We start from the raw sequence: 24455 nt of genomic DNA, 5'->3' as shown, positions 1-24455 counted from the left end.
AGTTTAGCATTGTAAACTTAGGACTGCAGAGAGCAGTTAGATCGAGGTGCTATGGGAATATATTTGAAAATCCTTTTTTTTCACTTCAAAACTCAATTCCTTAATTAAGTCCTTTAGAGTCACAACCGGCTGTCTCTTACCTGGTGTGTCCAAGTGCATCTTTCCAGACAGGCAGCATGACCACTAGTTTGATACTTCACCACTCCATGATGGCCAGCGCCAAGGCAAACTCCGAGCCTTACTGCACATCTGCACCGCTTTAAGTCCAGTTTGTCCTGTAAAATCCTAAACCTACAACCTCACTATATCATTGTGGATTTCTATACCTTATCAGCCAATAATATTCGTTCTCCATTGTGTGAATCCAGTTCAAAACCCCACTTTCCTATGCCAGAGTAAGTAGTCTGCTGGAGCGTACCTGTCACTTAGGCCCAGTTGGGGTGCAGGCAAGGCGGGGACATTGGTCTCCAGCTGGATGATTGGAGCCGCAGGGTGGAGATGGTCAGCACCTTGGAGCCGGGTGGATGGAGCCGTTCCACTTGGAAACCCCAAGCGGGGTGAGGCTGAACAGGAGAGGTGGCGGCGCCTGTCGTAGTCCTGCGATGGTGCTTGTTGAGGCCCAGTGTGTTGGTGCTGAACTGAGTTGTGGTAGACGCGGGAACTGCGCCTCCTGGCCCAGCTTGAAGAAGTTATTCAAGAGTTTTGCCCTTCACCGTCAATTCTTTCCTCACAGTATCCAGAAGCGAGCCACTTCCACTCTCAGAGCTGGGAGGAGATGTCTGATGGAGAGACACACAGGGGGATATATGACTGAGCTGAATAGAGATTACAGCTGAGAGGAGAGGAATTGTTTCCTAGGGATTCTGTAATTGGGGAGACTACCGGTAGTTCAATAAATTGTAGACATTATGTAATAAAGAAGTGAGTCGATGTGGAACAGAGGACTGGATTTCCAGTCTAGATGATTGAAAATATACAACACAGGACAATCCATTTAATCCTGCTAAGGCTGCCTTCTAATGTGAGAGACTAGCCTGTGGGTGAAATCCCACAAAGAGGAGACAGAAGGTTAACACAGTGTCTGGTTGGTGTCTCACCTCCTTGCTGTCACTGGGTGTAGGGCTGCCATCTCCCTGGGTCTTCTGCTGGCTCAGCTTGCTGTCCGGGTTACGCAGACGAGTCACTATGCGATTGTTAGTCCGTCCTGACCTTTGACCCCTCACCATTCACACTCTCCTTGCCTTCACCTGTGAGCAACACAACACATCATGTAAGATCAGGGATGATTAATTAAAAGAGAGAAGTCAATCATGAATAAAGGATTCATGAGTAATTAGCAAATACCAGCACAGCGTGTTCAATGATACAAACAGTATCTCTAATGTCACTTGGTAGTCAAGGCCCTTGAAGTTGGAATGAGTCAGGGCATTCATCAGTAACAGAGTAGCCTCCAGAGGCCTGAGTGCATGGATAGTATGGCTTAACGGTGGCTACCCGTGTCATCCTGGCTGGTGATGGAGGACTGAGAGGACCTGTCAGCGAGGTTTGGCTGTTCAGGCCTCCTGAGTACCCCAGGCGCTGAGACGTGGCTGCTGTTGCTGTTCTCGTCACCAGGGTGTGGTGGTGGTGGAGTAGGCTGGCACTGGGCAGAGGGGGTCCTCCTCTCCATGGGACTCCTGAGTCTACAGGCTTATCATCTGGGGAGGAGGAGAGGATTGAACAGTGAGAAGCTAAGCGCAGACAAACCCCTTAGGCTCCCTTTGTCTGAAAACATCCAACACCAGCACCAGCTGTCTATACTGAGAAAGTATTGCAAATGATGAACGGCAATGCAGAGCAAACACGAAGAAAAAATAAAATAGTAAAACCTGTAATCCACAACAAATGTACAAACAGAATGCGTTTGGCTTGATGCCTTCCCGCCTCACCTGTTCCTTAATGATAATGCACAATTAGCATAACACCAGGGAAATGCTTAATCTCTGAGTCTGAGCAAGAATTTGCATTTCAGCAGTCCAGGCAGACGATAAGGCTAAATCCCCTCCAGCCAGGAAAAGAACACAGTGCAACACAACTACAAACAGTGCAACCACCGGCTGCAGAAAACCAAATTAAGAAAGATATTGTGTTTCTGAGCTGTGGGTTAAATGGCCCTGCTGTATATACTGCGCTGAGGTAGCAGGTGGAAGGTTCAGGAAGGCAGCCAGCCTTTTGTTTCCCAAGAAGAACGGAGGCCAATTTCCCTGATGAATTGGAGTGAGAATAAGAGGTTGGTTGTGACAGACTTAGCATGGTGGGCGTTGCCTGCCAGGGATGCTGCTGGCTGCAGCTGAAACGCCATTATCTGAGAACTCTAAATTTTCACAGTGTGTGGACCTCAACACAATGAATGCATTGAGAAAATAGAACATGCAAGCAATTGACAAGGTGACTAGAATAACAACTGGCTACACTTAGAGCCTCCTGAGCACTGTTCAGCCTTGCATGCTGAACACTACACAAGACAATGGAACACAGACATGGATGGACTAGCAAGAGCACAAGTTCCCGTAAGGCCCAATGCACAAAAAACCAGAGATCCTGATCATATGAAGATGGAAAACCACAGAAATAAGGGGATTCAATAATGGGCTATTTAAATGTTACATAAGCAGAAGTGAAAAGCAGAGTGCTTTGAGGAGTAGAAAAAGACTTTAAATGACAATATGTTTATTCCTGAAGGATAATTATTTTCAGTAAGTGAGCAACACCGGTCAGTTTAATGAGTGATAGTGAAGTGATGCAGTACTGTGGGAGAGTAGAGCCCCCTCTGTTACACTCATTACTCTGGACGGGAGCTAAGTGAAAGCTGCCCAACAGAGAATCCATTCACTCTGTTAGTCATCCATGTATTGAATTAGTAGACAACCAGACAGGCATACTGTGTAACCGTGCAGTCATTCAAGATACTCTCTTCCTCAAAGGAAGCTTATGACTTAGCCTTAATGGTCCAATAGCACTCTTTAGTACACTTTCTACCAAACAGAGCCAATAATCAAATCAACAAATGGTCACATTGAGGTCGAGCCAACTAGCATGAATATCATCATCTAGCAGAAGCAGCAAGCAGAAAGCCTGTAGCAGTGACTCCACAGCAATGCATCCTGTGACAGCAATCAAATCACATTATGCACAACTACAGTAGTGGAGGATGCTTTGAGACAGCCAGAGCAGAGACCGATGATGATGGATGCACACATGCATAGCCACAAGGTGACAAGGAGGACGAGAGGCTGGGAGGAGAGATGCGATTGCTGGGCTCTTTCTCCATCATCTGGCCTCTCCTGCTCAGGCTCCATGGAGCGTCCCCCACTCTCAGAGGGGGCCGAGCAGGCACCTCAGCAGGCTTAGGGGCTCAGGTTGGACGGTGGTGTTCTCTTCTCCGGTAGGTGGAGCTGCAGCTGCTGTGAAACATACAAGACTCACTCTGGATCTTTAACACACAACTGCCTCATCAGATCAACACTTTCTAAATAGATTTTTTTAAAAGACGTAGCCATCTTCAAAAGGCTACATAAAGACGCATCCAGAAAAGGACTTCATAAGCAATAAACAACTCTCACATAGAAGAGCTACTCCAGTCTTACCTTGTGAGCTTTTGCTTCAGACTCAGGGTCTTGGAGCTCTCTCTGTTGTCTGGCACGTGGAGAGCAGTGTGTGGGGGTCTCTTCCTCTGTCTTGGTGGTGTCTATAGCGGGGTTGTTGTCACCTGCTACCTGACTGGCTTTCTCTCCTGCTCCACCGCCCGCTGCTCCTGCCCTGGCCTGCACACGCTCCAGGATCTCTCATCTACACAAACAACAACACGAGCTGATAAACATATGGCCAACACCCACACAGCATGCTAGGTCTGTTTGACCGGAGACTACATTTCAACCTTACGTAAATCAGTAGGTCTACATGTTGTTCATTTTACATTGTTACATGCATGTCCGTATGTATAAGCTCACAACCAGCCAGTAATGTTGTTGTATTTTTCAGGACATTAAACAAGGGGATGTGTCAAGTAGCTAATTCACAACCAGAAAAACGATGCTACACTAATAAAGAAATGGAATGGAGTTGTTTGGCTAACACTAGCCCTAGCCTGTTTAATGATGTTGTTCTATTACAGGATGGCATTACAAGTATAATGGAGTTAAACCATAATTGCTTTCCACACTCCCCTTGATTATATTGCTCTCCTACGCATTTTGAAACAATATAAAACCAACTGATAAAATTGCAATTGGAAAGTAACATAGGCCTATGTATAATGGCTGTAACAGTGTCAAGATCATCCTGTCACTAGGTTTACCCCTTCCAGCCATGGTTCTCATAGAAGCCGCCCTCTCTCCACCTTCAGAGAACAACCACACAAACATCTTACAGATTGCTAATACACCTTCTAACACTACTTGAGACTGTGTGAAAAATGAGATGGAAAGGATTGTGACAGGTAATAATAACCAAGTCACAACACGTTATGATCACCAGCGCACAGTTAAATACCAATATAGTTAGCCATTGACAGCTAAAACCAAGAACAACCTCATTAGAACTCCTGACTTGCTGTCTCTACTATTGTTCCCTGAAACGCAACAGCGGGTCAACGCTCCGGAGATGAACATTAATGAAGCTGCTGTCTGAGCACTAAAAGCAAGAGAGTGGAGAATCAATAATGTGTTCTATGATGATATAGTATAAAATCTCCCCCATAAAAGGCAGACAGAGAGATTCCACCATCTTAATTCAGGAAATAGATCTAACAAAAAAAAAGATGTGGACAGCCAGCAGAAAGCATTATGTCTCTGAAAGTGTCCTGGGTCACAGGAGAAGATGAAAAATGAAATCAATCTCCATTCCCCACCCGACAAGGTGTTCATAACTGAGGTTGTCATAGGAGACAAACAGGTGTCACCAGCTCCGAGTGAACAGAGAGGGAGATGAAGCAGTGCACCAGAGCAATGGGCTTCTCAAGAGGATAACATACCAGCAAGGCCTATTCATCACCACAGATGGTACAGATGGAACTAGACAGGAGAGAAAAGACTCTGCATTGGCTTTAAAGAAAATCTTGTCTTTGGAATATCTGTCTGAGAAAGCCCTCATTGTCTAACAATTGAGGAGACTGATCCCAAAACAGTTCAACTAGAACCAAAGCAAGCTTGGTTTGTGTAAACTCTGAGATCTAGTAGTCGGGAAATGCACATAGAAAGGAAGGCTCTATAACAAACCAGGAGTATGTAGAGTAGCCACACAGAGAAACAGACACAGTGCTTTAAAAACGACTGTTTGCATGGATTTAAGTAAAAAGGCTGAGAAAGAGAGGGGGAATAGCAAAATCTATGATGTTTGATGCTTTTATTATTGTCACATACACTGGATAGGTGCAGAGAAATGTAGTTGTTTTACAGGGTCAGCCATAGTAGTACAATGGCACCCTTGGAGAATGTTAGGGTTAATGCCTTGCTCAAGAGCACAGACAGATTTTTTCACATTGTCAAATTGGATATTCGAACCAGCAACCTTTCGGTTACTGGCCCAGCGCCAACCGCTAGGCTACCTGCGGCCCTCTGACAGTTCTAATACTTCAACCGTCTAATCATACTTCAGCATGAGGGAGAATGTACTCTCCTCCCAGAGATTTATTGGAATGCAATTCCCTCCACAGGAGCTACACGCTGGCTATACAAGCATGTAGCCTAGGGTCGTCATTGACGTTTCTATATTGACAACTCCATAGGGAAGCCACGGACCAGCTAAAAATGCTTCAGCGTGACAGACAGTGATTCAGGAGCATCCGAGCGAGGTGGCTGTCTAGCCTGGCGCCGTGAAAGGCTCTTGTTGTTGCCGCGGGCGACTTGTTGGTGAGGGGTCCTCAGTGATGTCCATGTGAGTGTGCACCTCCTCTCTCATCTCCTCAAGGACGGCACACAGGTCGTTCTCCCAGTACTCCTTGTCCAGACACTCTATCAGCTCTCCCAGCTCGGACCTTGTGCTGTAGTACCAGATCTTCTTCTTCTCATGCTCCCGGTCCTCCTCACTGGAATAACAGGTCAACAACCATTTTTAGAGCTTTGCCAAATAAGATGGAATATATAATTGACAATTAGTTTGTTGATAAAAACAGGTTCAAGGACCTTAATGAATAGATCATGAAGGTATCATTGAATGGCATATAATGCTGCATGAGCTCATTAACCTGGACACAAAGAAATCTTAACCTTAAAAAACATTTATACTGAATGCAAATTGTTCAATAAGCTTCAATTCCATTCAAAAGCATGTTGTTTTTTCAGCCCACTTATTTCTTTTTTGTTTGCCTCTTGCAAGAGGAGAGACCAATTACAAGCAATTGTGAAGACATGTTCAAATGGAGGAGAGGCAACGTGATGAGAAAGCTGATACTCCAGCAGCAGTTCAGTTAACTCTCAGGGGCTATGCGCATCACAGCACACGGGAGTTTCACACCTCACTAAGGGCATAGTTAACATCACAGCACCCTCACTGCGCTGGCTATAATCCCACTGCATGATGGGGAAATGCTCTCTTCAGATTGAGTCATCGTTGAAATCAGCTACATTTTTTTCAACCCTAGTAAATGTTTCAATCCAGGCTGCTTCACATGAATGTGGGGGATTACCAGCAACATCCAGCTACTAAAATTCAAGTTAAAAAATATATGTTCAGCTTTCTCCAGGCAAAATCTGTGTGTACATAGTGTTCAGCAACAAAGGTGTATTATTCTCATCTGCGGTGACATGACTGATGTTATACCAAGCAATTCAGCACTGGAAAAAGACAGCAGGGCGATGTTGTAATGTAGTAATTCTGAAGGCAATTGATTAACTTGTTCAAGAACCTCAAGGACATATCGCCACTCTCTGACACATCACAAAACGGATGTAGCCGCTCAGATGAGATCAGTATCAGTATGGTATGGAGATGGTGCATAATATTGTTGAAGTCACTACTAAGGGGAAGTGGGGTGGGGCAGTAATTACTTGTACAATTATCCTTCGGTTTAGGGAACCAGTATTGCCTCCGTTGGCTGGTCGTAGCCGATGGGCTCTGGCGACGATGTAGGGTTTGTCTTTGGCATCTCTGCACACAGTCTGTGACCCCGGGCACCTTGTGTGCCACACAGATCTCACACTGCCATTCGTCCTCTGGCACCTCCTCAGGGCGGCTTCACACCCAGGTGGTAGACCCAGAGCAGGTCTCACAGCACAGCAGGTCCCCCAACCTGTGGCACACCCTGCAGTGGATTCAATCCCATACTGCACCACCCCACCTGACATTAACTCCTCGCGGGCAATGTTGGTGGTGAGGAACTGATCCACCAAGAACTGCAGCACCTTGATCTTACTCTGTCCAGCGCCGGCCGTAGGGGGTAGTCCTCCACCTCCTGGTAGGGCAGGACAGTGGTGGTGCTCCCGGTCGCTCCGCAGTAGGCACGCACCACCTCGGGCCACGTCATGCCGTCAATGAAGTAGAGGGTGGAGTGACGCTGTCCTTGAGGTCGGCAGGACCCGAACCGTGGTGTTGGAGGTGTCCTCCTCACGCAGAATGGCCTTCAGCAGGGCTGTGGGGTCTCTGCCATCAGCGTGCACTGCTCCTGGCCTACATCAGCGCAGCACAGAAGTCCTCGGCCGGAAGGGAGAGAGCCGCAGCACGGGCGTGCTGAAGTTGCGCGAGCACCTGTAGATGGAGGACACATTGAGCAGTTCCTCGCTGGGCACCATGAGGTCCTCAGAGGTTCTGGGCAGCCCAGAGAGGGATCTCCTTTCTCAAAGATGGGCGAGCGAGGGCAGTGCACCCGCGTCCTCTTCCGCCCTGCCAAGAGACAGAGAGAGAGAAACGTGAGTGCCAATAATCCATGTGATGTTAAAGACTAACTAAAACTGAAATTGCATTCTGTAACTCATACATAAAACCCAAACACAGCAGAATTACATTGGCTCAAGGGCTTAAATCATAGATCAACTTGTTTCTGTGAATTTTCGTTAAAGACAGAATTTACAAGTGAACAAATGTTGAAATCTAACACAATGGACATTCCCTTCAATGTAAAAAAATTACTTCTCCAAATGGGTCTAATCCAAACACTGTATAATGTTTTGCAACAGCAACATAATCATTACTTTTCTGCTAATACAGATATATTTTGTATCTTTCTTACATAGTTTCGCACAGTGTCTTTCAAACCTATACTTTCAAGCAAATAATAATTAACTTTAATCTAATCAAAATAGTTGCTCCATCTATTGTGTGAAGAAAATGTGCATCAAAAGTGTGTTGAAACAAAAATAACTCCCCGATTCAATTTCCAAAGTTTACAGCAGCTTATGGATATGAAATATTACGGATATTAATATAACATTGAAATTAATAATTCCATTATGTATTTTGGGAATGTAAAACATTATTGTGCTGCGTCACCGAACTCCTCCACACAGTTACAACTGGTGAAATTGAGAACGCTTATTTTCAAAAACAATGGGCCACATGGTACCCTGTCCTGTCATTAGCTCGAGCTGATGTGGATTACTCAGCAAACTAGCTGGGTCCTCCTGGACAAGTGTATAAAAAAAATGAGCCCATGACATTGCTAACTTGCTGGCTTGAAGAACTCATCTGCAAAAATAAACCTATGCTAGGTATGAGAAGCTAATAATAAGTTAGAGTAGGTTAAAGAAAAACAACACGTTAATTAAGTGTCTCATTCATTTAGACACATTTACCAAAATATTTAGGCTAGCTAGCCAGACGTGGTAAGTAGCTATTCCCCTGCAAGGAAATTATGCATCATCAGGCGTTGTTTTATAATAAGAAACAATCCAGTTATTAGTGGAATGTTATAGTAATATATTGTTATTGGTCATTTTAGTTGTTTTTTCGAAATGAAAATCTGTCTTTACAGCTGTTTAGCAAGTTCAGGCATTAGCTTGTTAGCCTAGCTTGCTAACGTTAGAATTAGCGTATAATAGACCTTATCTACAGCTATTGCAATAGCCAAGTCAGATTCAAAACTAGCAAACACAATTATACTAACATCTCCGCACAATACTGTTAGTTAAAGATGTTGTGAATGTTTCAGAACTCAAAAATGTGCAATTCGGCTCTCGTGCACTGCCTAGATGGCTAAACTGGCTTTCATTCCATCATCACAAATTTTGATCTCAAGCAAGGCCTGCTTTTATACAAAGTCAGTGCATTCTCCATTTTGAACAATACAGCTTCCTGCACTATAAGAGAATAATGCCAATAAAAATACGCCCAGACAAATTATATTTAGTTACAATGTCAGTTGTTTTCTAACATTCTCTAAGCAGCTTGATCAATATTGGTCGGTTTTACCCGGAGTGCTGCCATGAGTGCTCTGACTCCGAAAGCTGCTCTCAGTACACAGTAGCTGGCATCATCATCCTCCTCGAGTATTTCCTCAAGCGGGTCTGACTCCTCGTTGAGGGCCTCTTTTCTTCTCGTCCGTTATCGTTTCTTCCTCTATCAACTCGTCCCTCCTCAGATCTCAAACTCACAGCATCATCATCTTCATCACTTTCCGCATCATCATAAACCACAGATCTAAAGCGATTGACCGTCTCCGCTAGTACCTCTGCCACCACCACCCCCTGCCTCTTCCCCCTACCGCGAGATACCGTGGATGATCCCACTTTTCTCCTGCCCCTCGATGAAGAGTTATTTCCCCTCTTGGGACTCTCAAAATCGACCTCGGTACTACCTCTCCCCTTTGCCCTCAACTCCCTCCTGGGTCTCAAGCCACGCTCGGCTCGGATGAAGGCTCCTGCATCAGCAGGGTTTTGGGCGGCCTGCCTCTTTTTCCCCTCATTATATATAAAATCTATATTTTCTATTTCAATTTCAGTTTATTTAGCCTTCACAGAACCCAGAAAAACGGGTACCTCCAGAAAGCTTGACTTGCGTAGATTCCAAAGAAGTAGTCCCGTAAAGCCCCGGCCTCGGTTTACGTGAGAAAGCTCAAAACGAATGGCGTGCGTCCCGCTTCTGATCGGTCGCAGCCCCGCCATTTTTCTTCCTCTCTCTCCGACTACTGAAAACAGACCGAAGGCCCAGTGCTGATGTCACGTGGTGACTTGTTCTTCCAGAGTACAGTAGACCTGAACAGGCAAAGTGAATTGTAATTTACATTGAGTCCTTGCACTCTGAACTGGTTTGCAATTATTGCTGAATTGCACAAAAGAAAAATACCGAAATTATGTTTTCTCAAGTAGGCTACAAAAAGTGTATTATGAATATCTATAAATGGGAAAATGATATGATACCTAGCTTGTTCTAGGCCTATCTTGCTTTTCTATTTTTTAAAAACCAATAATTGTTTCTCTTTTCTACATTTTCTCAAGTTATAATGTTCAATTATTATTTTGCCAATTCAAGCATACCCCTTTCTTTTTCATGTTCATTCATACCCCTTCATGATTTTACTCCTAGAATCGTAGAGGTAACGTTTAAAAATTATTCTGCCAAGGGTATGCATTGTTAAATACAAAGGTCTGATAATACATTTTTTAAATGATTAATTTGAGAGGGGGTGATGGTCAATCTTATCTTCCACCACCATCACTGAAATCACATCATCAGAATCTATATCGGTCCGTGCTATACGGGATCATTGGACCGCCACTACACCATTGAAGTTGGTTAGGGAAGGACTATGGTTAAGGTTAGGATAATTCATCCTTTGTGATTAAGGTTAGGGTTAAGGATAGGGATGTCCCAAAAGATCCCGGATAGCACTGACCAATCTGTATATCTCATACTGTATATCGCAAGATGGCTTGTTGGTGTTGCAATGCATCCAATCATAGACTTATCTTCAGTATAACATTACTATTTGTGATAAGCTTATCGTAGTAACCAATGATGTATATAAACACATTGATCGTAACGTTACTGTAGGTGTTAAATGTATCCAAACGGGACACATTCCTCATTGTCACGTTAACTGCTGATGTTAAAAAATGCCGTTGTCGGCAGGATTGAACCTGCGCGGGAAGATCCCAATGGATTTCTAGTCCATCGCCTTAACCACTCTGGCCACGACAACTTCATACTAGAGTCACAACCAATGAAAAATTACAATCAAGTAAATGACATTACGATACATATAATTCGGAGGATATTACATTACATTAGAACACTTTTGATGAGAACTTCTTACGTGTGATCATATAAATTATAGTAATCTTTAGTTGATTTGCTTTATAAGGGTTGTCGTGGCCGAGTGGTTAAGGCGATGGACTAGAAATCCATTGGGATCTTCCCGCGCAGGTTCGAATCCTGCCGACAACGTGTCTCTTTTTTTTGTAGATTGTTGCTTAAATCCCAGATCCATATAAAGCCGTACGCTCTGTCCAGTCTTGTGGTCTAGTCATAATTTAGTTCAATTACAGTTCGTTCTTACAGGAAAAGGCAGCATACAGTTCGTTCTTACAGGAAAAAGGGAGCATTTACTAATTCATCTCGAATTATTCTCGGAAAGGACATGTAAGGACGCAAAAACGATATCCTATCTATGGTAGTGAAGCACTTTTACAAAATGTATTTGTAACGTTATTTTTTTAAAGAAGCTTTGAAAACTTTGCAATATGCATACTCTTCGCAATATCTAATAAATTGAAAATGGGAAAGTATTAACATTATTATAAGCGCTGTGCAGTGGTCGAACCGAATGGTTGCATGAGGGAAAACAATTATTTTCAGATGTCGATAGATGCCAGGAGGTGGCGATAATGCACCATGCATACCAGAATACAAGTTTGTCTCAGCAGGAAGGGGATTGCATACTGTCAGCAAGGATGGATCATCTTTACCAGACCTTTTAGTTGCTTTAGTCTGTATTTGATTTATTGTAGTGGATACACCAGATCAGTTTCATATTGGCAACTATGTGTACATACCCATTAAAGCATTGTACAACGAACACCATGTTTTGTCATGCTTGATTGACAGTCTGGATTGTAGTGAGACATTTTGATGTGTGGCAGTAGTGTAAAGAACACCATTGAGATATCTCAGTCTGATAAGTAACAGGATGGTTGGAGTACAAAGAATCCAATGCTTGCATTTCACAGACTATTTGCATGAGGTTCAGTAAGCAGGTGAACATTTAAGGTCAGTTGTGCTTCATTCCTATTTGAATATGATGACAGCATAAAGAACAGTAGCGGAAAGATCTGGAAAGTTTGGCCGAAATACTGTTGTTTACCCTGAGCATCCAATCACTGTCCCTTTGCCTGCCAAACCCCTACATTGAAAGATGCTCCAGCTCTGTCAAAACACAGGCCCCACACGTAGGTCCCACAAAGTAAATAGGCCCCAGGAAGTATGTGACATGGGAAGTGCACTGGGTGTCAATGTTTCTAGATGTCTGACAGAGAATACAAATATGTATTTCTCTGCACACACACACCTCCGAATGGATAAACTCATGCACACACACATAGTACAAACAAGCACCAAGCTAAGCAGAGAGATAAACTGCACGTTGCATCTTAGCAAACAATTAATAATTTATGTTAACACTTAATCATGCAATAACACACCGTGAATTGCATCAAGATCTATAAAAAACATGACACATTTCCATCTTTTCAAAGCCAGCAAGGCCTTTAATGGAAAATTTGACAATTTATAATTTAATGGATCCTCAAATTGTGGGAGATCGAGACCCTGAGAGACGGTCTGACTAATTTTTGGAGAAGACGGCTTTGGTAAATGCCAATGAAGTTCCCTGGATATCTGGGACAACGTAATCAAATATGGCTGTTATATATTCATGCTGTTTACTTACATAATGTCTCTAGACTTCAGACCTGATGAGACTTCTTACAGTACATGACATCCTCTCAGACTACAATTAATTCCATGACAGGACTGAGAATGGAGAGCACTAATGTTCCCAGTCCGCTGGTTTGTTAAGTGTCCCTCAGTGGAAAAGCAATTCACGCCTGTGACACAATGTGGTTAGAAAGTGGCCAGATTGGTTGGAAGTGTTTAAGGGCTAAAAATAACAGAACACAAAAGCAAACAGTCCACCAGACCGAGGGTAATGCAATGTGTACATTTTCACTGGGCAGCAAACCACTACGTACCAAGGACCCAAGGCTGTGCTTAAAGATGCCAAGTCATCAGCTTCCTCTTCAAATGAAGCTTGTTCATGGCACCCAGAGGGACATGAACTTGGCATAGTGGCAGGGGAGCCTGATGTGTCAATATAGGTATTTATTTGCGATTCCTGTCTGATTCATGGCCTAACACTGCATGTCCCTGTCCCTACATATTGTCAGATGCAAAGCCAGGTAATGGCAATTAATTTCTATACATTTTTAGACAGATGAATTTAGCCATCAAAAGGTTTGTTGAATCACAACAAAAAAACAGTCTGCAACAATCTATGGACCACACACCACATGGTTTCTCTTTTTTTAATAACTGCATTTTTATTAATTGAAAATAAAAATTAAAAATGCAAATTAAAAACGAGGCAAAATAACAACAGTATCATTAGGTAAGAGAAGGCAAGAGACACTTAAATAAGAAGAGTTCCATGTTGGGAAGGGCACAGGGAGGGAGAGAGCGATGTGGGGTTGATGGGACAGGTTGGATTATGTACATGGTTTCTCACTGCAGGATTGACGGGCCCCACAAAGGAAAGGAGGGCTCAAAGCAGCAGTCGGAGACACTGAAACACCAGAGAGAAAGGCACTATCCAGAGAGAACAAAGAAACTAAACACACACAGAAAACAAACACACCAGAAATCAAATACTTAACATAAAAAGTGCTTGACACGCCACAGACAGAAAAACATTGGTAAAGCTGATCTCTCACCTTTTAGCATAAAAGACACTCAAATTTCTCAAACTGTTTATCACGCCATCATGTGATTATCCAACTCACCTTGTTATGCGAGTCTAACAAGGAGGGAGCTGTTCATGTATGCGTGTTTGAATATGTATGTACTATATGCATATTTTTCATACATCTCTATATAATTTTATATTGACACCATTACAAATTCAGCACTTCTCGGAAATCCCTTGCAGTTGTGTAGTTCAGTTCTCCGACCTTGCTTCCCTCATGTCAATGTCTATGGACTCAGCTACATTCACTGCCAAAGAGTAAAATGGCTGCAATAAATACATTGGCTTCAAAAAAGGTGGCTGGCCTTTTACAGGGCTCAACAGCTCATGCAGCATACATAGCTGTACTCGCTGGTCGGCGTTAGCTTCCTGACAGGATTGGTTTTGTTAAAAAGAACAGACTATTCTCTCGTTTATCAGACAAGGAAATAATTTCACGTTTTAAATATCATCATGCCATTTTATCATCTGAGAGCCCTCAAATAATCCAGGAAAAATTATACTGACAATTCAGCACATCCCAGAGCTACTAGGTCTTATCCAGACTAACATTTTTTTTTTTAAACATAATTTACAAATGGAAAAAACAATACAATTTGTGATGACTGGTATAACACATACAAATATATATAATATATATTCTTAAAAAATGGATTCTCTCTATACTGTAGGTGATTTATTTATGTAGCCCAGGGCTGATGTACAATGCTCACGTGCCAATGATCCTGGACTTGGTAACTTGTTGCAGATAGCATCCGTATTTTTTTCTTATTTTTCAATCATTTAAAAAAATATTTGTACATGTATTTTTATTCAAAACAGCGTTAGGATTTATTGGTATTTCATTTAGGTGATTAAAACATGCGGCAAAAAAGGAAAAGAAACGCAGAATGTAAAGAAGTAGAGGAGAGGACAGAAGCAGCTGTGGGAGTCTAGGGATCGAATCATTCTCATTATCTTCACTTTCGGTGCACTATGCTTAGTTTCTCTGTATTCTTTCCTCAATGACAGTTCAGTTCTGACTGAAGCGTTCACTATGAAGGCGAACTTTCTCAGTGTTAAAAGTTGGCTTTGCTCAGCTGCCACCGACAAGGTGATGCCTTCGACAGAACTACTCCTCAATTTTTTCATTCCATGTTGCATTCTCCCTCTCTCGCTCCTGATGTCTTCTTGATGGGTTGAGGGGGGGTATGGGGTGGTTGTTGATGTTTGTTTACATGTTCCGGTTGACAGGTGTGACGTAGTTGCGGGGGAACATGCCCGTCTGCCCGTGGCATCCTCCCTTCCACCAGTTAGGGTCAGAGTTGTCCAGGACCTGGATGAAGTCTCCGCGTCGGAAGCCCAGCTCGCCATCCTCCTGGGGGTCAAAGTCAAAGAGCGCCTGTACATATGTGGGATGCTGTGGGCAGGGAGAGAGAAAGAGAGCAAAACAAATCCATGAGTCCTAGACATGTTAACAAAGTCTGACAAAAGGACAAAGCCTCGGTTTTTCCCCTGACTGTGTTTTCTGAATCAACCGTGACTCGTTGGTGAACTGAGCCAATGCCATGTCCAAAGGTTAGGCCGGCAGGATGAGGAATTGAGTCAGCAACTCTGGGGGCCAATCTGTCTCCCTCAAAGCTATTATTTTACATTTACATTTTAGTCATTTAGCAGACGGCTCATACATTTTCATACTGGCCTCCGTGGGAAACGAACCCACAACCCTGGCGTTGTAGCGCCATGCTCTACCAACTGAGCTACAGGGGATTTTACACTAATAACCTAGTTTGTCTCCTACAAAGCCACACTGGTAAACAGCCTGAAAAAAAAGGTTAAGGGGATGTGGTCTCACCTGGGGGACCTGCTCAATGTCGCGCAGGAAGATCTGCTGGTTGCGGGATACAGAGGTGGAGCGGTGGTAGTCCACCAGCTCGTTGAGCGAGTTGAACTTCACCACCCACAGGGAAGTACTTCCCTGCCCCATCACGCAGGACTTTGAAGTGCTGGACGTCATTTCCAAACCTGAGGAGACGGGGGACAGAGGATGAGAACCATGGGTAGCTGGCCAGCAGCAGACAGTCAACAGACACAGAACTGCTAAAACAGGACAGAGAAAAGAAGAGATCCCAACAGCCAAAGGAAATACATGTGGACATGTTCTCTTAGCAACACGTTAGGAAGACAGACTGTCTCTATAACAGTGTGAACACAGGTCATGAACCCATGGATAGTAATGCTGCACACAGAGATAAACCAGCCTCTTCCACAGCCATCAGGGGGATTTGTCTCTACTAAGACAAACTCCTTGTTCTGTACTCAGAGGGCAATAGACAGGTGGAGTCATACAGACAATTAAAGTTAATTAAAGTGATCACTATCTACTTTACATACAGACTGACACTACAGCACCATGACAGTGAGGGCTGCTGAATTGAGCCTTTTTAAGGAAAGCAGAGTGGAAACGGATATCGGGAAATCAAAGAGTTTGCGTCAATGTTGTGCAAGCTGGAAAGAAAGCGCTGAAATCCTGCTGTAAAATGACTGTCAGTGAGCTGGAGTTAATGTTAATAGACACATGGGGTAACCCCTTATCCACCAGGGGGCAGCACTGAAGACTGGGTAAAAAAGAAAGTGCTAGTGCAGTAGTTGTATTTAAACACAGGAAGAGAAAGAAGAGAAACATAGCAGATGTTTGTGTCTTTGCTATCCATTACATTGTACGATGCAGAGCAGTCCCTCGCCCCCAACATATGTAGAGCAGGGCTTATAAACCTTTTGTATGTGTGTGTTCACTTACTTGACAGAGAGGGAGAAGTCCCCTGGCGCTCTCACTCTCTCGGATGAGAAAGGCCCCGTCGTGCCTCTGTTTGTTCAACATCTCCTCTGCCTTGGCCCGGGGGATCTTCCCCAAAGAACCACCTGGAGGGAGGGACAGCACCACACACAGGGTCAGGGGAGAGAACAGAGTCGGACCAGCATAAACCAAACAGATAGACATCTGCTCCCTCACGATCAGGGACGACACATGGTCATCTCTCATTGTTTACTTTCCTAAGAAATTATACTATATTTCAGATTAAGCCTCTGCCCCAGTCAACCGATTAATACTGCAGGTAGGAGAACCAGAACCGTGGGCGTTGTGTACAGTGGAGGCACAGGGGTAGAGGAGTGGGGATAGCGTGCTGTGCTGTGGGGTTGGAGCAGAGGCTCTCTCATTCCCAGCTCCTGTAAGGTCTGTGACAGCAGCCCTGGTTGGGCCAAAGGCAGCTGTAGCAGCAGGGGGCTGAGAGAGTGAGCGAGAGAAAGAGCTCTCTCCGGTTAATTATTAACCAGAGCAGCCAGAGAAATGACATCTTAGCACCTTTGCATGAAAGTGAAAATCAATAATAAAATGACCAAGACCTAATCCTCTTTGCATTTGTGCCCTCGATCGGCCGGCCCCATCCAACTCTGATAAAGGTGCCGGCAGAGCAATTAATGCAAGTACGGAAAGAGCAGCCAGGCCATGTAGAGCCAGACTGGTTGCGTCTCTCACACACACAATGCACCTACCTGCTACACACAGTACAGTACAGATATAAATACCACTATGGAAGAGCAATCTAAAGCTATTTTGACTCAATTTAGCAGGCTCCCAAACATGTTATTACTTACACCACTTCTACTATAAGGATGATCCAAAAGGTCCATATTTCATGGTCTGGTGTGAATACATACCGGTAGATGAAATGCAGAAGCACATTAACATCTATTTTTCTAAACCCAGCATACCGTTACCAGGCCTAGCGTCGTTACCAGGCCCAGCTTACCAGGCTAAGCGTCGTTACCAGGCCTAGCGTCGTTACCAGGCCAGCGTCGTTACAGGCCTAGCGTCGTTACCAGGCCTAGCGTCGTTACCAGGCCTAGCGTCGGCTGAAGATACTGTACTGCATGTGGGTAGTTGCCGTATGGCCAAAACAAAAGTGAACAAATTATTTATTAAAACATTTAAGTAAAAAAACATAGTTGCAAAAAAGTATGTCTAAACAATTCAAAATGTGGCCACATTTGATTTTAAATGTGTATCCAATTTAATGAAACATTTCATGCATTAGTGCCTTGAATTTGTCCTCTGGTGTGACATCATAATTAATGCTAATATAAAGGTTTAATGATTCCCAAATAGACAAAATGATTTTTACTAATTATTAGTTACTTCTGTTTTTAAATCAGTAATCATACCCTGTTGAAAAACACATTTACTTGTATAATGATGATAACCAAGTGTCTCCCTATTACATTTTGAGTAAGATTCAGTCATTTGACAAAAACCTAGATAAAAAGCAATTACTTGACTTGTGTACTATGATAATGTTACCTGCTTCAACAATTATTTTACACTTTGTTCAAGACAACCCCTTTTTAAAAATAAATTTTTTATTGGTGTAACCCCATAGTACATTATGTCCCACTGATGGACAATACACAACAGGCAGTCAAATTTTACGGTTAAAACGTAATTAATGACACTTTGAAGTTTCTGACCGCTCTACAATGCAACTTCTAAACATCAGTAGCGGATCCTCATTAAAGGATTTAAAATGTACTTATTCCAATTACAGGGCCTCGAAAGAGTCCTGTACTGTTATCTTTCATCACTAGCTCCCCCGAGTCGGGAGTGGGTAATTGGCGCGCCTGCTGCCTTCCTTGGATGTGGTAGCCCTTTCTTAGGCTCCCTCCCCGGAATTTAACCCTGATTCCCCGTTACCCACGATCACCATGGTATATACAGAAAGTACCATCGAAAGTTTATAGGGCAGACATTCAAATTAGATGTCAGCGCCACGAATGGCACGCCACCGGTCGAGGTTATAGAGTCACAAAGAGCCTTAGAGTACCGCGCATTGGTTTTGGGTCTGATAAATGCATGCATCCCCGAAGGTCAGCACTAGTTGGCATGCATTAGCTCTAGAATTGCCACAGTTATCCAAGTAACGTCGGAGCAATCAAAGGAACTGACTTAAATGAGCCATTCGCAGTTTCACTGTACCGGCCGTGTGTACTAAGCCTTGCATGGCTTAATCTTTGAGACAGGAATATGCTACTGGCAGGATCACTCCGGTAGGCCCCCACAAAATTGAGGTGTACCTGGCTGTGCAGCAAGGTGCAGGGGCACAGTTCTCCAGTGATGGAGGAGACCCAAACGCACCCAGTGGGAGGCCCCTCTCCTACTATCAGCCGAAGCCGTGGGAGCCGAGGCACCGCTTGAGAGGTGTTCTGTTGGAGGGTTTTTGGAGTATATCCCAAAATGGGGTTTGAGAAACACAACGTGTCTCTGACACTGGTGGGTAATATATTGGAGGCAGGGTGAACAGTATCCAAAAGAGGCCCTGCTTATGCGGGCCTTCCCAGGGTGGATCATGTATGCCAATCGGTCAGGAGGAATTGGTGGGATAGACAAAGACAGATCAACGGAATAGATGGTCTTATGCAGAGAGTGATAACCAATAATGGGACTACCACAGCCAGTCCCCAATATCACTAGGGCCATGTTAAAGAACCAGGCCTTCCCCAGGCGGCAGAGACAGACCCAGAGGCCACCGAAGCAATGGTCACCTGCAGGGATTGAGAACCAGGCGTGGGAGAATGAATATGTAAATATTGCACTCAGAACCACTTAAAATGATCTAAATTGCAAAAGGATACTGTACAAATAGGCTAAGTGTACCACCAAAATCTATATTGAACAAAAATATAAAACGCAACATGTAAAGTGTTGGTCCTACGTTACCTGAGCTGAAATAAAAGATCCCAGAAATATTCCATACGCACAAAAAGCATATTTCTCTCAGATTTTGTGCACAAATTAGTTTATATCCCTGTTAGTGAGCATTTCTACTTTGCCAAGATAATCCATCCACCTGACAGGTGTCGCATATCAAGCTGATTAAACAGCATTATCATCACACAGGTGCACCTTTGCTGGGGGCAATAAAAGGCCACTCTAAAATGTGCAGTTTTGTCACGCAACACAATGCCACAGATGTTTCAAGTTTTGAGGGAGCTTGCATTTGGCATGCTGACTGCAGGAATGTCCAACAGGGCTGTTGCCAGATAATGTAATGTTAATTTCTCTACCATAAGCCGCCTCCAAAGTCATTTTAGAGAATTTGTCAGTACGGGGGTGGGGGCTGTTAGCCTAAATAACTTATTTAAATTGACTGATTTCCTTCTATGAACTGTAACTCAGTAAAATCTTTGAAATTGTTACATGTTGAGTTGATATTTTTGTTCAGTATGAGTTTAGACATTTCTAACATATACTGCTCACATTTTAGTAAGAAAAGTGGATATAAAATGAAAGATCTCTCTCATATGAAGTTTAATGACTTTACTTACATGTTTTAATAAGACAAAAATATTTGATAAAATATGTGAAAAGTCCGGACTGGGCTTAAATGGGTACCGAGTGTACCCTTTAAGCCCATTGGTGTTCCAAATAAGCCCACCTCTTAAATAATCCATTTTAATTGGATTATATTAATCTCCCCCAAAGTTATAAAAATAAACTGATCATTACTATTCATCATGAAAGTAGCACTCATAACAGGGGGATGTCCTATCCACAGAGATCAATGTGGACTTAGGCTTTTGTTCTTGCCGACCAGTACACACCCCATTCAACTAATCAACTAATCATAGACTTCAATCAAGACATGATTAGTTGAATCATGTGTGTTATTGCTTGGTTAGAACACAAACCTGAACCCACACCTCTGTGGATAAGAAGCCATGCAACAAAGACCATAACACACACTGATTCACATTTGATGTACTGAAATACGAATTTCAGTACAAGATACGAATCCTATATATCCCACCTAGCGCAGCAACACTGCCTGGCAGCGGAGCTGTGCGCACTGAGTGAAGCGCTGATAGATAGCTACATTTTTGGAGCCACTGCACACAGACATTAAGTCGGTCTAATTTACTTGAAAGTCTACAAAGTGAGACTTTGTCCTCGTCTTTCTTGGCTATTATATATATATTTTTCAATGTTAGTTTGAGTCTGCTGCTTCAACTGATAGCAAACAGGCAACCTAATCAAATCCCAAATCTCTCACAGACACGTGACAGGACTTGAGTAGACCCGTTCCCACGGTAACCTACCGCCCTTTAAAGGGCAACTGAACATTTTGTCTTATCTAATACTTTGGTTAAAAGACTCGGTTCACAAACATTTTATGAAATTGAGCAATATACCACATTACTTCTTACTAATACATTTGTTTTAGAAACATTACAAAGCATGGTTCATGCCTTATTTTGTGTTTTTTATATAATTATGGCGAAAAAATATTTTATCTGATGGCTGGTACATTTTTTTTCATCTACCTGCCACTGTGGCTGGTGGGACAAAAAGTAGGCCCTGATGGCAATGGCAGAAAAGTGCCAAAAATATTTCTGATATAGCTTACAAGCTGTTCAGACCATGTGCTCCAGTAATGTCTTCTGTACTTCCTCATTGCAAGAGAACCCTCCCCAGCACAATGGTGCCCAAATGCTGGCTCGTTGATTAATCATAGAATTGGGTCACACATTACATTACATTGCATTTTCATGGTCACCATGTGGACATTGCATTTGGGGGACAACATGTAATCAATCAGAACTATTTGGAAATATAATGGACGGACTTGGGGACTACTGTTTTTTGAAATACACTGCTGTGTCATAAGTACAAGAGTAGGTGAAGGGAATTGTATTCATGTTTTCATTCATTAACAGACACCAGTCACACCATTGGACAATTACCACGTTTGGTTCAAAATGGTAATAAAATAAATGATATACTGCATGACATTATTAATGATCCAAGCTAAGAAAGAAAGATTTCAGTCATAGGATGTCACAATTTGAACCAATTAAATTAATATGCGTTTGCCACTATGGATAAAAAAAAGGTCAGTCACGTCAACTACCCATGTACTGTACCCAAAATAAGGCAGGCTGGTTGTTCTAGTCCCGTGTAGCTCAGTTGGTAGAGCATGGCGTTTGCAACGCCAGGGTTGTGGTTAGTTTCCCACGGGGGGGCCAGTATGAAAAATTAAATAAATAAAAAAACATTGTATGCACTCACTAACTGTAAGTCGCTCTGGATAAGAGCGTCTGCTAAAATGACTAAAATGTAAAAAAAATTGTGTGTGTGTGTGTGTGTGTGAGAGAGAGTCTGCTGCTGCCACTCCATCACAGCCAGTCTATAAAGTGACAAAAGGGCAAACTCCTGCCCCACTACAACTGCCATGTGATCAGATCACTACTGTCCCTTACACTTAGGCTACACCAAACTATATGGGGGCAGGACTAACAGCTGACCCACAGTCAGTCAGTGCAAGAGGAGAGTGTAGCTACTGACATTGGATTGATTTAGGTTAAATAGCATTTCTCTTTCAGGTGTTCAAAGCACTTAAATAGGCAATCAATTGAGAACACCACAGACTGTCTTGTATTCATTACACAGTATCTATTCACTCTTTTTTTATGATGATGGCATTAGCTGTGATGTCACAGCACGGTGTATTACTTGACAAGGGCAACTAAGACCTGTACACAGCATCACAGCCCAGCCCTGCTAAATGGCACGCTTTGATGTGGCTATGAGTAGCAGCCCGGACAATTAAAACCAAGCCTCTGATGAGGCAGTGGTGCTGAGGGGTAAATTCCACCTCACAGAGACGGGTGACTCCACTCAGACTTCCATTAAACAGACAGACTGAGGACAGGGACCAGACCAGAGATAACTGTTGTTTCTGCTGGCCGTCTCTTCCTCATGATCACAGCCAATTATTTTACTCACAACTCACACTCTGCCCACACCAGCTGACCTGAGCTCTGCGTTCTCTCTGCTCATTAACACATGGACTATGGATCAGCCATTTCTCACTATCCAAGTCCTGGCACCAGTTGCTAACGGCTTATACCTGCACTATATAGGCCAGAGTAGGGGGGTGGGGAGGGGGTGGGGCAATCCACTGTACACAGACAGACAAAGCCTAGTCATGGCGTAGCTTTCTTTGGACAGAGACAGCCAGACCCAGCCCCCTCCATACTCCAAAATCCCATCTGATAAAATCCCAGTGATTATGAAATAAGGGTCAATATTCAATTAAGTCTAAGAGGCCCTGAGCGCACTAATACAGAGAGCTAATCTAGCACTGTGTGCTCCAGAGGTAATATCCTCTAAGAATCCTCACACAGTGCTTCAATGAACACACAGGAGAAGATTCTACTGCGGTGGCACTGGCCACTTCAGCACAGTACTAGGAGTTGACGGGCCTGTTCTGCTGAATTCAGACAGTTGTTTCATAGTGCCAAATCAATGTGATACACTGAAGCTGTGGCCCAGCGTGACATGGCAGTCATGATGAGTCCTGTTTGCCTATATCACAGCAACAATAAGCTGGAGAGATGAGTCCTCCTGAGTCATATTAGGAGTCTGGGTCAGGTGGTTCATACTTACGGATGTGCTTTCATCTCTATATAGTTCTTGGGGATGAAGCCGTCTTTTCCCGTTCAATTCTGCTTTGTACCAGTTCTGGTCACACTCTTCATTTAATACCTAGAGAAGGGGAATAGAGAGAGGTTAACAATATATCATATCTAGTAAACAGAGTCCTTCTCTGGTCACTGAGAAGGGGGGCTGAAAGAGTTTTGTATCCACTAATGGTGCACAGCCATAAACTACAGATTGAGATATTTTTTTCAGTTGTGAGTACACTCATTTACCAAGCGAGCACGCCTCCATGAAGTCAGTCCAGCTGTGGGAGCACTCTTGTCTGAGGGACATACAGTGGTTTGCAGGTATGGGGGGCACTGGTGCATGAGTGTGTCTAAGTTTGCTTGTGTATGGCTATATTGCTGAGAGACATGCACCTGTACACTGGTGCAGTTAGTCATGTAAAGCCTCTGGCTTGTGTACCCATAGTCAGATGAAAGAAACTGTCTTCAATTCTCCCCGGGGTTCTGACTCACAGTAGTGTATTGACACGTCCCACTCAAACAGAAAGACATTCCCACCTCCATCTGGCCTGATCGAACGCGCCAATATCAGACCTTCTGGCTTCAGTACACCCTTTCCATTTGAGAAGAAATAGGAGTCATACTAGATATAGTGTAGAATACACTGGTATTTCAATGTGATATGCTGACCACAGGCTTCAGTGTTGGGACACAACTCATGGCCTCTGCTATGTGTTCAAGGGAGGAACTAGGCCTAAACATTTTTGACAGCAAAAAAGTGTTGGAGGAAATGGTGTGTGCAACATCCTTCCTTTGTAGACAGACAGAGAGAGAGACAGAGAGAGCGAGAGAGCGAGAGAGAGGTGGGTGTGCCACCACAGTCACACAAGAGGGATCTTAAAGCCTGCAACATGTAACTTTTTGGCCATCATGACCAAATTCACATAGCAATTTGTGTAATAGATCTGTCATTCTCATTGAAAGCAATTCTAAGACGCAGTAGATGTTCTACAGTGGGAAAAAAAAGTATTTAGTCAGCCACCAATTG

General features: G+C 43.4%; 1 protein-coding gene, 2 non-coding genes and 1 pseudogene across 3 annotated transcripts in view; 1 reads left to right on the top strand and 3 right to left on the bottom strand.

Moving 5' to 3' along the window:
* Positions 1 to 425: 425 nt before the first annotated feature.
* LOC123491173 lies at positions 426 to 9592 on the bottom strand (annotated as a pseudogene).
* Positions 9593 to 11028: 1436 nt separating this feature from the next.
* Positions 11029 to 11110, bottom strand: trnas-aga. The gene has a single exon. It is a non-coding gene; the product is annotated as a tRNA-Ser (tRNA).
* A 163-nt stretch (positions 11111 to 11273) lies between these two features.
* Positions 11274 to 11355, top strand: trnas-aga. The gene has a single exon. It is a non-coding gene; the product is annotated as a tRNA-Ser (tRNA).
* Positions 11356 to 14224: 2869 nt separating this feature from the next.
* The window catches only part of LOC121568978 (growth factor receptor-bound protein 2), a 41400-nt gene continuing 31169 nt past the window's right edge, over positions 14225 to 24455 (bottom strand). The window contains 8 exon segments of the mRNA XM_041879526.2: positions 14225 to 15326; positions 15762 to 15872; positions 15874 to 15931; positions 16707 to 16736; positions 16738 to 16817; positions 16819 to 16828; positions 23409 to 23458; positions 23460 to 23507. Of these exon segments, the coding sequence (XP_041735460.2) occupies positions 15141 to 15326; positions 15762 to 15872; positions 15874 to 15931; positions 16707 to 16736; positions 16738 to 16817; positions 16819 to 16828; positions 23409 to 23458; positions 23460 to 23507 (573 nt within the window). The 3' untranslated portion in view covers positions 14225 to 15140.

Source organism: Coregonus clupeaformis, chromosome 7 (assembly GCF_020615455.1).
Source record: "Coregonus clupeaformis isolate EN_2021a chromosome 7, ASM2061545v1, whole genome shotgun sequence".
Classification (NCBI taxonomy): domain Eukaryota; kingdom Metazoa; phylum Chordata; class Actinopteri; order Salmoniformes; family Salmonidae; genus Coregonus; species Coregonus clupeaformis.
The sequence above is the reverse complement of the archived record's forward strand: the minus strand, read 5'-3'. Positions and strand labels throughout refer to the sequence as shown.